At 40.1% G+C, this 14,538-nt stretch overlaps 1 protein-coding gene across 12 annotated transcripts in view; it reads left to right on the plus strand.

The window, feature by feature from the left end:
* Positions 1-14,538, plus strand: part of LOC6529747 (tyrosine-protein phosphatase Lar) — a 111,701-nt gene that overhangs the window by 91,308 nt on the left and 5,855 nt on the right. For 5 of the 12 annotated variants that reach the window (XM_039373364.1, XM_039373360.1, XM_039373366.2 and 2 more), the window contains 7 exons: positions 3,240-3,340; positions 4,384-4,576; positions 5,791-5,941; positions 6,014-6,150; positions 8,295-8,591; positions 13,472-13,480; positions 14,385-14,524. In XM_039373364.1, the coding sequence (XP_039229298.1) occupies positions 3,240-3,340; positions 4,384-4,576; positions 5,791-5,941; positions 6,014-6,150; positions 8,295-8,591; positions 13,472-13,480; positions 14,385-14,524 (1,028 nt within the window). The remainder of the gene's footprint in view (positions 1-3,239; positions 3,341-4,383; positions 4,577-5,790; positions 5,942-6,013; positions 6,151-8,294; positions 8,592-13,471; positions 13,481-14,384; positions 14,525-14,538) is intronic. The other 7 variants (XM_039373365.1, XM_015196929.2, XM_039373367.2 and 4 more) reach the window with 2 other exon arrangements.

Below are 14,538 nucleotides of genomic sequence, written 5' to 3' on the forward strand. Positions count from 1 at the left end.
AAATGGAGCGAAGAAAGCGGAATAACAAGTAGGTAGATAGAATCAAAGGTAAATGCAATGTAAAAAAAATCGTTGCATACGCAGCTGCGATACAGAACCACGCGTCCTGACGATATCCTGACGTATGCGCGTGAGGGGATGGGTGCGGTGTGGCGCCGCAGCTGGGGCTATGGGGCATATCCTCCCTCCCCCGTAAGTCCCATAAAGTTTGCATTGTTATGCGTTCGTTTGGATGCGGATGGCTGTGTCTGTGTGTGCGTGTGGGTATGTGTGTTGGGTGCATGCAACGCTGTTTTAGTCCTGGCAATTCCCGCGTAAGCGTGCGCTTGTCTGACATGCCTTTCCGGCTACTTCAGCTTTTTCTGTGCCTTCACAGGGTATGATTAGGTGTCCCAGCAGCTAGTAGCCCTGTAGCACTGGCTTGGCCCTTACATCTATAGAGTATAGTATATACAAAGTTCTGTGGAAATACTCCTTCATTATTCTGAAGCTAAGGCTAACTTAGCAGTCTTATGATCAATACGCTTATTCTAACAAGCTATTCTCTTTTTAATGTCCTTCTTACCTTCGAATTACTAGTTAGAAATCAATTGGAAAAGGGTCCGTATGAAAGGGTATTTCACAATTCGGGCAGCTCGCTTGTTTCCGAAACAGCAGCAGCTGCAGTTGCATTTTTACCAGCAGATCCAAGAGCGTGTCGTACAAAAGTTGGAAACTTTTATTGCCGCAATTATGCTTATCGCTGCCCAATATCGTTTCGAAATAATATTCCGATGGCCACGTTTATGGGCGCTTAAAGCTGGGATCCAGACGGGCATCCCACAGGACGGGCATCAGCAGGTCAACGTAATGCTTAACACGTGTCACTGGCTTAGGTAGCAGATGAGCCAAGTGGGTAATCCTAGGGTTTTCTCATGGCTAGTAACGCGCTACACTACAAAGAAGAGGAGTGCTTTAGCTGAAATGGGGAGAAACGTAAGGTAGAGGCCACTTAAGCACCTGTGTCCGGAAACATATACTACTTCAGGTTTAAGTTCTCAAAATATTAACAATTCGTATTTTAAACTGAACCAAGCATCTCCTAATTCTTCATTGAAATGGAAACTATAAGAACTTAGAGTAAAATGTAAACGCCTTTCAATGGATACACAGAATTGACCATTGCATTGATATACATATGTATATATCTGCCACCCAGCTTGGATAGCTTCTTAGCAGTCACGAGGCAGCAGTGAATTTGCAGGAGATTCTGCTTCTGCATTTGGTAAACCTACTCATTAATGTTTGTGAAAGCGTTTGAAAGCAGAAGCTGTTTTTGAGGGGCAGTAATCAAAACCCACATTTTAAGTGCGGACCGCAATCGGGTCTGAGGCGAGAATTCAACGAGTCTTGAGCATATCCTTTCGTCAAGTAATCAGATATATGGCTTGCACATGCTCCTCCTGCCTCCAAGCCTTGTGCGGATGAAGATGGGAGCGGAGCTGGGGATGGGGGCTACAATTTAGTGCTGTGAGCTGGTACTATAAGGAGTAGGCGTGTGCGCTGGCATGCAAAGATACATATTAATGGAGCGTATCCGTATGTAATGGATATGCCCTTAAATGCAACTTACGTGATGCCCTGCATCCTGCTCCTCTGTACACACACACACGCACACAGGGCTTCACAAGGGCTGGGAGGAAATTTTTGTCTGAATCTATCGGTGAAGCGGTGTGTGCGAGCTGCATGCAAATCTTGGCTATAACAAGCAATGGACCAGGCCAACACACACATACACACCCATATCCACACACTACTCGCAATTGGGGGTAGCACTTGGGTAACAGATGAGATGACTGCGATATAAATTGTGGATAAAACTGCTGCTGCACCGTTTGTGGATATTGCAGTAAAATTGTGAGAAATTGGAATTTATTGATTGGCCATTAACCAATCGGTTTACGAATCGGTTACACACACACCACACATACCACACCCACACATACCATATCACACATAAGGAAAATTGAGTGATGGAGAATTCTACCACTAATTGCCATTCATGATGGGGCTGCATGGTGGGGTTATCTTTTTCGCTGGCAAGGGGGCGCCGTGGCATCAGAATGCCACCGATGATTTCGCGGCTGACAATGCAGTTGACCGACAAATTTCTGAAATGCATGCAAATGCATGACGAATAGCTAGATTCATGCTTCGCGGGAAATCATTTTTTGGGGCCGTGGTGGCGGCAAGCTCACACAAAAATCAGTTTATAAATGCAAAATTCTCTCTATAACAGCCGCTAGGCTCCAACGCGCCATAACAATTTGCCCAATTTTCCCCGGAAATGCAGACCCCAGCGCCCCCATTCCCACTGACCTCCACTTCCACCTCCATTTCGACCTCCACCTCCTACGACCATGAAACGCGACATGAAATACGCATCTCCAGCAGCAGGAGCAGAAGCTAAAACAACAACGGAGCGTACATTGGAAAAACAAATTGTGATGGATGGGGATTGTTTGCTGTGCAAAACATTTGCGATGCCCTAATGCCACAGAAAGCGCCCGAAAAAACCCCCTCTTCGTCTCCTGGCTTCACTAGTTTCTCGATAATGGCATTTGTTTGTCGCTGTGCGCATTTCGCCCCAGAAAATCATTTAACAAAATTGCATATTTATGATTTTTGGGGGAAATCGGGATGAATGCAGTGTTAAGCGGGCGGGCAGCATATTCTAAAATCATTTAACATAGCCAGGAAGCTGAAACTAAAACATGTTCCGAATAGTCAAATAATGGTTGTATGCATTTAAAAGCTACATTTAACACTTTGTGGCGAAGAATGTAGCATTTAGGTAAGCAACTTACAGGGAAATTATGGCAGTTTTCATTGGTGCATGCTATCCATCTATTTCTGTTAATAAGTAAACATAATTTGAGCTATGCAGATTTGTAGTTACATAAAGTAAACAAAAATGTAGTTATGGGGACATTATTATGAAGGAGTTGTTATCTAATCGAGTTCTGGTTTGGCTAGTGTAACCCAAAGCCATTGCAAATAATCCTCAGGACTCCAAAGCCGGTAACCAATGCGTTTTTATAGGGCCATGTATTTTCGAAATTCGCTTAGCCAGGCCACATACATATCTGGTGTGCAAGCGGCCATCCCATCCCAGCCAGCCTTTGTTATATGCCCAACCTTTGTCACGACAATGCTAATATAACCCATTTCCCGTTTCTGTCTTCCCCCTTCGACTGCAGAAATGGAAAGTGCACCACGTAATGTCCAAGTGCGCACGCTGAGCTCGTCCACGATGGTTATTACTTGGGAACCACCAGAGACGCCCAATGGACAAGTGACCGTAAGTACCTGGCATCAAGTGCGCATATTAAACGATAAGATCCGGCGTCCAAAGTCCGGGCTCCGGTCTCCGGGTTCGGAACCCGTAGCCCAAAACCCGTTGCCCTCTGCCCGCAGCCCGCAACCCGCAGCCCGTAGCCTGGAGGCCGGAGTCCGACCAACGCACTTTGTCACGTCAGGCCCAATGCCTCGAATGGGTCGAATGGAGGGGCCCATCGAAGGGAAATTGGCAAAATGCCTTTAGCCATGTTCTGGGACACGAATGGCTGGCGGACGTTCGTATGCAAATCCTAGACACCTGTCTACGGGTCTCCATTCCGAGTCGGCAATCGCTGTGGTCTCTCTGGGCCTTTTAGGCTCACAAATCTCCCAGCAGCAGCAATATATCATTTTTGGTTTATCAGTTAATGAAAGGTGAAAATCGGATTTAGAGTTTAGACATCCAATGGCTTCAATTTCGTAGCTCTGCTGCGTTTGAGATCGTATTTTAATCTTGCCTCTGTTTAGCGCTACTTAAAGTGGGTTTAACAATTTCAGTCTCAGCACAGGTTTTAACTCAATAAGTAGAGATTAAAATGTTAAAAAGAATTATTGAAAAAGAAGAAGCATTTTAATATGTTTCTGTCAAATATGCAATATCGTCCTAAATTCCGTTTAACTATTTATACCCGTTACTCGTAGAGTAAAAGGGTATACTAGATTCCTTGAAAGGGAAGCAGGGAAGCGTTTCCGACCACATAAAGTATATTATATACATTCTTGATAACGATCATGTCCTTTTGTCCGTCCGGATGAACGTCGAGATCTCAGGAACTATAAAAGCTAGAAAGTTGAGATTCACCATGGAGACTTCAGTGACGGGTACCAGATAGTCGGGGATCTCGACTAAAGCGTTCTCTCTTTTTTTTCTGCTAGACTTGCTTTTGTGATTCGAGGACATTTCTAATATGTACCATCCGTTAGCATTACATTCATAAAATATAAGCATATCTGTATGGAACACGAAACCTCTAACTCCTTCACACTTTCGCTTGATCAAAACAGGGCTACAAGGTGTACTACACGACCAATTCGAATCAGCCGGAGGCCTCGTGGAACTCGCAGATGGTCGACAATAGCGAACTGACCACCGTCTCGGAGCTAACGCCCCACGCCATCTACACGGTGAGGGTTCAGGCCTACACATCGATGGGAGCCGGTCCAATGTCCACGCCGGTCCAGGTGAAGGCACAGCAAGGTAAGCTAAGCCAAATTGATTGGGCCATCAGCTCCAATTAGGCACATGAAATACACACAACACTCGCACACAAACACACACGCCGAAACGCACACATGCACGCATTTTGAATCGGAGACATTTTGCAATTTAATTGCTCAACTCAATCGGCCCACATAGATCACACCAATTATTTAATTATAATACAAAATGTCAGGCGAAACGTGTGTCCGTTCAATGAAATATTTATCTCCGTCCGAGCAAAACAGCGACTGCACTTGTGGGCATGTCCGGCAGATATTCATTAACTGCTGCAATCAGTGGATGTGCATACATGTATACAAGTATCTGTATCTGTATCTGCATCTGTATTTGTATTTGTGTGTATGCGATTCTATTGCATGCAAATGCACTGACCGAGTGCATCAGGGCGCTTAGGTGGGGGCGTGGCCAGTCGGACTGACTTACTGCTGGTTGCGGCCATCTTAAGAAGCTTTAAGTGCAACAATAACTAACAAAACAGGGACTCAACTTTGAACTGCGCCGACCTTTTACTCCGGGTCATGTAAGCTGCAAAATATGTCCACTTCCTTTTAGGGTCGGACGTGACTTTGAGTTGGGGTTTAATTAGGGAATGTAACTTTTTAAGCCAATCTTTGTACATACAAAGCCATTTGGCAGTTCGAAATGATTTCGTTTAATTCAATAAACCAAAAACTTCAAAGCGATGGCAGGCCTCTTCTTCTTTGGCTCCCCTGGGGAGCAGGAATATTTGAAAATTGATAATCATTTTCTGCCCGGCTTTTCCCAGATGGTTGCCGTGGTGAACGGCGAAATATTCAAAAATATAGAATGGGCCGGGTGGGTTATTCGATGTTTGAATAGATGGACACATCTCAATCAATTTCATACCAAAACCAAATAGGAATTCAAAATGCTGATGCAGTGATTGGTGTGCGTGTGTCACCTCATCAGTATCAGGCGGCATTCTGAATTGGAAACCGAATCGGAATCGCTATCGCTTGGATCCATCGGCATGCAAACAAATGCCCCACATTGATTTGTTTGTATTTTATTTAATTTCCGTAATTTCCGTTTCATTATAACCAAACCAAAAACCAAATGCAATTCCCAACCGGCAAACAACGCACATCAACCCCTCGATGCCCCAACCCCCAACCCCCAAAAATATACCCGAAAACGCCGGAATATGAAATACGGATATGTCTACAAAGGTGTGCCATCGCAACCGAGCAATTTCCGGGCAACCGATATCGGCGAGACCGCAGTCACACTGCAATGGACCAAGCCGACGCATTCCAGCGAGAACATCGTGCACTACGAGCTCTACTGGAATGACACATACGCCAATCAGGCCCATCACAAGTGAGTCAAATCCGAACAATGAAATCCGAAACCCCACATAGAGCACTACTAAACCATGTGCTCCTCTTGCAGGCGCATTTCCAACTCGGAGGCGTATACCCTCGACGGACTGTACCCCGATACCCTCTACTACATCTGGCTGGCTGCTAGGTCGCAGCGGGGCGAGGGGGCCACCACCCCACCCATTCCGGTGCGCACGAAGCAATATGGTAAGTTGGCCAATCCGGCACTTAGCTGCGTAACTCCTTAAGTTAGTTCGAAACGCCGTAGACGTACAAGTTTCCATAGGCTTAAGTGCAGCGACAAAACTGATTGATTTCTATACGAGTCCACATATATATGATATATTAACCCCGATACATTGAACATGTGTCCATAAACATGTAGTTGATTATTCAGTTACTACCCTCGAAACCAAAATGTCTGAGTGCGAAATAACTTTTATTGAGTTGTGCCTTCGTGGAATCAGGTAAAGAGTGAGTGAATGCAGTGAATACATGATTTTGGATGAGTGTTTCTGGTGTGCACTGAGTTTTATGCACCCTACCTCTCATATCTTGACTATATGTACCAATATATACACATATATATATATAAATTGTTTGATATGTAATCGTTCTTGTTACTTGCAAGTTAGTTCTAAGCATTAGTTCCTTAGCTTATAAACTCTTGAATCCAACTAGAAACATTTTATTAGTTAGTTTGTACAAAACTACACTGATTACAAATACCTTACATAGATTACACATATATACGCAACATACATACATAGATATAAGACTTCTAGCATTACACACATAGAACAGAATAAACCATATATTACAAATTAGAGTTTGGCAAACCGCAGCATTGTTTACTTGAACTGATATCCAAATGAAGAAAATAAATGATTATTCCCTAAATATATGCAAACTTTATATAACAATGCCACTGCGATCTGTTCAACTAATCCAAAACCAGACCAAAACCCACTAAACAACTGAGCCAACAGTCCACATTCACTTCAGACACAGAATTAGGCCCGCACCAAAAACACCTTTTTCGTTTAAGTTGAGAATCAAGCTGCACGATAATGTAATGCAAAATATGTGGGAAAATGCAAGAATATAAAAAGTAACCAATCTGTTATGGCACGCATACTTGAATTTGTGTATTGTGCAATGCCCGATTATATTCCATTTATTATTTGTGGCTCGCTGAGTGTTGAATCATGTAAATTGTGCCCAAACAATTTCCAACTTTAGACCACTATTTAAGTGCTAAAGTTCCTAATGCACTTCGCACATTGCACCAAGCACACTGCACACTGCACCAAAGCACTGAAACCACAAAACCGAAAACCGAAAATTCCTTAACTTCTCGTCTGCATCAGTGTCTAGAAAATTGATTTTGAATGATATTTTAATAGAGCGGCGCGAAGACAAACGCCGGAAGTGCAAAGTTCTTGGCAGCGGCATAAATATCACTTTTGGTTTCCTTATTTGCACGTTTTGCATACTCGCATAATTAAAATGTAAATGGTTGTCTGTCTGTGCAACGCCACTTATTGTGGCTCAGACGGTTGCCATGAAGACAAGCCACAAAGTTATTTTGGAACTGTACGTAGTTTGTAGTTTGAGCTTAAAGTTCAGTTGCTCGCCGAATATTGTCGAAATACTAGATGCCCAATTACATTGTATTCCCATTTGAATGGTGCCCAGGGCACTCAAGTTGTTCAGTTGAATAAATCATTTGCCATAGCAAGTCTGCCTTTAAAATCGGCGCATTTTCTGATCCTTGGTTTCGTAGTTTATTGGGTTTTAGTTGTAACTCTCTTTATGTATCAGAGTATGCTAAATTCGAATGGTTTATGCAAATAAATGTCTTTCGTGTGTATGTAGATGTTGTTGCCTGAATGCTTAGTTAACGTTTATTTATTGTTTTTTAAGCTATGCATGCCGTGGATTTGCCCATCCGTAGTAGATAGTTGGGAAATGTTTCAGCTCAAAAAGTCGTTACCAAAAAATATGCACAAATTATTGACGGACGCAAAAGGAGTCAACATTATTTGCATAAACCATTGGAAATCTGTCTTGATATTCGAATTTATGTTTTGATATTTTTATGCCTATATAAACCATGTTATACCATATGATTTAATATTATTTCGCTTTACGGCTTTTTCGTTTCATGTTACCCCTTTTACTTTGGTTTGACAAAATATATTTCGTATTCTCTGCGCTAATTGCTGAACGCTATGAAAACCAACTCTCATATCCAAAACCTTGGCTATGCATCAACATCAATGAACCCCCATAAACCCAATCAAATCAATGCACACACAAATACGTTCCGTTCCCATCTATGTAATTAGTACCAGGTGCTCCGCCTCGAAATATCACCGCCATAGCCACCAGCTCGACGACCATATCCCTGAACTGGCTGCCTCCGCCCGTCGAGCGGTCGAACGGCCGGATCATATACTATAAGGTGTTCTTCGTGGAGGTGGGTCGCGAAGACGACGAGGCCACCACCTTGACCCTCAATATGACCAGCATTGTGCTGGACGAGCTGAAGCGCTGGACAGAGTACAAGATCTGGGTGCTGGCCGGCACCTCAGTAGGGGATGGGCCGCGGTCGCATCCCATAATTTTGCGCACCCAAGAGGATGGTATGTATGCCCATAACGATCTTACCTAAGCGTAAGTCCTATCGTAAATTTTCATTTCGTTTCTCCTTTTAGTTACCTATTTTTATTTATAAATACCCCTTAGTTATACTCTTAGTTTTACACTTGTCCTAAGTTATGTTTGCTATTTTCTTATCTCGTTACCATTATCATCATCCCCTGAAAAGAATCAACCTGAAACTAATCGAACTTTGTACAATTTTTGAATTTTGATATCGGGAGCATTCACCACAGGAACTGCTGAACACTATGGAGCGTTATCTGATATATATGCAGATATCTATATATATATTTTTGTATCAACCCAATTTAACCTTTTTAGTTAACGTGGTTTTGCCTCAATTACCAATTACCAATCAGCTGTATATAAAGGTTTTGAAGCGACTAAAATTTTGATTTGTAGTCTAGCCCAAAGTATTATTTTATTGAATTCAAAGTCCGTCCGAATCTGGCTAATCAGACCAGTAATAAATTCTTTGCGAAATGTAAGAGATCTACGGTTTTCATTTATATTTATGATCTGCAATCGCAACTTCAATTATTTGCCATCTGGTCTGATAATTTAAGCAGCATAAGCACAATTATGATCGCTTGAGATCCATTGGATATAGATTCGTATTGTTGAAAGCCACATATTTAATGTCTTTTAGCACCCAAACTTTATCTTATTAAGTTTATATATTTATGATATTTTACAACCTTCTTACGTTATTATTTGTGAGAAATCGTTTTTATATTTCACTGAAATTTTAAAAATCTACAAAATTATAATATTGGCACTATGAAATTGCATATTTTTTGGCGCAATTTTTGACTACTTTTTTGCACAAAATCTCTTACGAAAAAAGAAATATCTCTTTTTAGAAGAACTCCTATATATTGTGTACTATATGCAAGCAAACATATTTTTGATCCTTTTACTTCTTGACTCGCAATCGTCTCGAGAAATGCACAACACCAAGATATATCTCTTAATATAACTAAAGAATCGAATTTTATAAATAACTATTTTTGAATATAATGCATCAATTGTTTGTGGTAATTTGTAAAGCACCAAAAATCGCCATGAACTCCATGTAATCTTTTTGTATTTTTGGCATTTTCATATAGTTTTTGTAAGCACAACCTTAACAACACGAACCTAATGCCCAAAACCAATACACAAATTTGATTTTAGGTTGTTTGCTTTAAATATTTTATTTATTTATTTGCATAATTAAATGTATGCAATTATAAATGTAAACACAACACACAAACCTAAACGGAGGCGGAGGCTCTGGCCATAATAACCCTCTTTTTGAGCCCAATAAATTTCCCGCACATATTTCACTTTTTTATTGCGATGTTTACTCAACGCAAATAGCGCAAAATGTTTCGCTCTATTTGTTTATTATTTTTTTCTCAATTCACGCTCACCTGCAAACACACCTTTGCCAGTACATCTACATGTGTGATATTTACATAAGTGCATACATATTTAATAACGTTTGCTAAAGCTCGGTGTACTATAATTTTGAGCTCTACCCCTATCTGTTTGGTTTTTGGCACACGGTTTTTGCACTTTGTCACCAGTGAAGCTGCTCCACACACCCTGATCCCACCACGAATGCCCAAAAGCCCCGCAAATGTAGCACGTTTTTAAATGGGTTTTGTTTTTTGTTACTGCTATGCAAATAGCGAATCCAGCACAGCAAATGGCAAATCCTTAAATTGATTTCTGCACAAAATTAACCGAACTTTTTATTTACGCACATAATTTTGTATATTTTGTGTTGTTGACCCACTTTATTAAGTTTTATTTGCAATCACCTGCATGTTTGCACAGTTAACACATTTGCATATTTGCAATTTTCATCGTTGGCACCTGCCTCTACCATTTTTTGTCCGATCGAAATGTTTTTTGTTCCATAATTTTAATACTTAATTTGTTCAAGTATTACGTTGAACTTCAGTGGTATTGACCAGTGGTTCAAGACCAAAAATAGATCACATCAATGTAGCTTTGTTTCAATCCCAATATATAATACTTTTGTTCTCGCTCTTGAATTCCTTGCGAAAAACATCCATTCTGATTTAAACAACCTTATATACTATATACCTTCATTTGCTTGTTAGCTGTTAACTTGCCTGTACGACAGCAACCAGTTTTCTTTATAAAGTACCTACTCAATTTGTGTGTTCTAAAAGCTCAACACCATCTGAGTGTGGTGGCCCTTCACTTCATTTTGATTTGGCTAAGCACTGTAAATTAAACGTACTTATTCGTAAGCACCTTTAGTGTACGTCTCACTCGCTCCCTCTCGGTGTCACACTTCTATATCTTAGCTCACTCTAGATGTTATAATAAGCCTAGTCTTAAGTCTGCAGCACCGATAGCACCGCACCTCATGCACAGGCACACACAATGCGAAATGGAAGGACACTTATGTAAATAGGTGGATATTTTCCACAGAAATCACTTGCAGGGCCCACAGAAAGAAAATATTACCGGATGGAAACTTTACAGATCTATAAAAATGTAGTCTCTAGTAATATAAACCCTTGTGGCGTTTAGATAACGAGGGAGATAACACTAATCAACCCACATGTCGGCTACGTAATATTGCATTCCTTAAACTAAACGGCAAAATCCTCGGTTTGAACTATAGAACCATCATAAAGAACTGAACTTATCCAGTCATATTTTCTCGCTATGCATAAACCCAGCAGCAACAAGAGCAGCACCAAAGCACCGCAACGGCATTGAGCTATCTGTGACTGACTTGAATTTCGTTTTAATTGTACTCAATTTGCCATATCCAGGGGCAAACGACCACATATCTCAAACCGAACCCAACTCCCTTCCGTTTCCTGCTTTCGCACTTGTAGCCAGCGGCTCACAAGCTGCAGTAGAAGCAGCTGGGCCAGCATTAAGGGTCAGCTCATGGTAGTGGTGCTGGTACTCAGTGTGTACATGGCACTGAATTTCTCTTTTTATCATGTTCTCGTACTCACTTTTATACCCTGTATTGTGCGAGCATATTGTGTTTTCCGAAAGCCATGCCGTTGATAAGCAGATCTTGGACATATTAAAAAAGCCGAGAAGATGAAATTCATATTATAACGCTGCTTCTGACGAGTTTTGGAAAGCACAGTATGCTTTCTAACCACATACCAAGTTTCATATTTATCTGAAAGATATGTTTGTCATTTTATGTGAAGGAGATCTCGTGAACTATAAAAAAAATCATTTATATTTCGCTTTCTGCAAGATTCCATATCATCAGAAACATATTTCGGTCTGATAAATGTAATTTTTGGCTTAGAACACAATACCGGGTATTCAATAATCGAGAGACGCGACTATTTCATTCCACTGGTTTTCACTACTAATTTTTGTGTTTCGTATGTAGGGAGCGTATTTCGTTATGATGTGATGCGCTTGTTAGCTGCCACAGCACAAATGCAAATGCAAATGCATTCCACCTGTCTAAAGCTGGGCACTTGCTTTTCATTCCGCCACGTGTACCGCGTCCTCCTTCATGCACCCAGACACTCTCGCACTTGTCCTGCCCACGTATAGCCCGAAAAATAAAAAGTAAAAAATAAAATAATAAAAAAAAATAAATAAACAAACCATATAGAACACATACACATACCATATAACATATAGAAGGAAAATGTTAAAAAATGAGCACCTCGAGCATTGGAAGCTTAGCACGCGCTCCTCGCTTTGTTTGTTCCTTTCAGCACGGAAAGGAGTACGGGGAAGAAACACAAAATAGAGAACACTTCTACGGTAGCGTTTTAATTATTTTATACTTTTAGTGCACTGTGGGGGCTGTCTATTTGTGTGTGCAGGTGTCTCACCTGGAGTGAATGGATGTGAAATGACAAAAAATGAGACAACGCTACGGCATTTGACCCCTTCCACCGGCTTCTGATGAAAAAGTTAAGCAGACGAGCTGCCAGGCTGCAGGACACTAATGAAGCATAATTTAACTTTTTGCCCCGCCAGATGCATTTGAATAATTTGTATTATGCATTTATTTAACATTTTTAATGAACCCAAATGCAATGGTTGACGGCAAGAAACCGACGGTTGGGGAATTATTTTACAAATAACGAATGGTATACATATGTACGAAATTGTACAACATATGCGTTGCAGCGGATCTCAAATTTGACATTTTAGATTAACGCGTATTAAGCTAAAAATTATTCAAAAAATCATTAAATTCTTATTAAAAATTGTGATATTAACATCAGGTATTATAAGTTAGTAAAATGTATTTTAAGGTAGTCTTAAGCTTTGTATATAATTGGAGGTTTATCCTAAAACCAACTAAGGTAACTTAGGCGTACAACTTAAGTTAACCGATTAATAGCTAAATTTGGCTGCTTTGAAGCTACAAACTACCACATAAAAGAAGGAAAACAGTTTCAAAAGTCATAATAAGAACACTGTACAGTATCAAAACGGTGTGCCAACAAATATGTAGATTTTGTATCATGTTTTCCCTCTTCAGTTGTTCACCTTTCCTTTTCCGGATTTAAAACTATTTTTGTGCACTAGTTACCCTTTTTGGAACTGTATACTGTAAACTAAATACCTATATTTTATATCTTTTTTCACATACTATAAAAAACCAAATAACTTTGCTTGGCCACTCGCACCTTGCACCAATTGCTCTGTTTCGTGCACCTTTTTTTGAATGCAAATCAAAATGGAAAAAACCAAAAACAAAAATCATAAACCAAAATCTTTTTGAAACTTTTTGATGTGAATACGAAATTATTGCGAAATTTGATTTTTGAACGCAATCTTTAATGGATGGTGGTTTATATATATAATACATATAAAACATTTTAAAACTATTTAGAGAAAAAGAGTGAGTATATTTAATGGTTGACTATGTATTATGTTTAAGAATGCCCTATAGCAAAACTATTTATACTATACAATACATCTCTATTTCTATACCTATACTCTTTTTCAAAAAAAAATTTGTTTGAATTGGTCCAAAATCATTCGACCGATAACTAAAACAAATCACATGTCTTCTGTTTTTTGATATGTTTCTCTATTTCAACGATTTTTGATTAATCTTACCAAACCATTTAAGAGGTCGACAAGGATTTTTGATGCTCCTGAAGGCAGCACACGTGTATAAAAAATATATATAAACTATTTTTTGATTTTCCATTGTATGTTTTTTGCACACAACCAAGTAACAAATTTTTGAATGCTTACATGTTTGTTTTTGCTAAGTGAGACGAGTTGGACATGGAAATCCAAGTGTTTCCGATACTCCATATTTTTGTGTACTTTTTTGACGCCTTACTCTTAAGTAATGGTCTATACTATAAAATAATTATATATCAAGGTATAATCTGCACCCCCTATAAACTGTGAGCACCAATTGAGCAACCCCTTCTATATGCAAACTATATAGCGGCTAAGCAGCACTTTGGTTGTTTGGTTTCTCCAGTTCCCACTCCTAATTTTATTTAAATCTGTTTTTGTCTGTGTTGTGGTGATGGCATTGACTTGGAACTAGGTTTGTTCTGGCTCTGTACTTCCAACATATATCATATATGTATTACTTCTAGGGTCTAATATCTTAGTAATAGTTGCCATAGTTTTCTGTACTACAATGTTAAGTAAGTTAGTTGTAACCACCCTAGCCCATAAATTGGCATAAGTTAAGCTATCTTTAATGTTAATATTTCAAGTTGTTTACACTATTGTGAGTGCTCTCATCTAATCGTCATTTTCCTCGTCGTCGCCTTTAGTGCCCGGCGATCCGCAAGATGTGAAGGCCACGCCTTTGAACTCCACATCGATCCATGTCAGCTGGAAGCCGCCTCTCGAAAAAGATCGCAATGGCATCATCCGTGGGTATCATATACACGCCCAGGAGCTGCGAGATGAGGTAAGCTTGTAGGC

The sequence above is a fragment of the Drosophila yakuba genome, chromosome 2R (genome assembly GCF_016746365.2).
Source record: "Drosophila yakuba strain Tai18E2 chromosome 2R, Prin_Dyak_Tai18E2_2.1, whole genome shotgun sequence".
Lineage (NCBI taxonomy): Eukaryota > Metazoa > Arthropoda > Insecta > Diptera > Drosophilidae > Drosophila > Drosophila yakuba.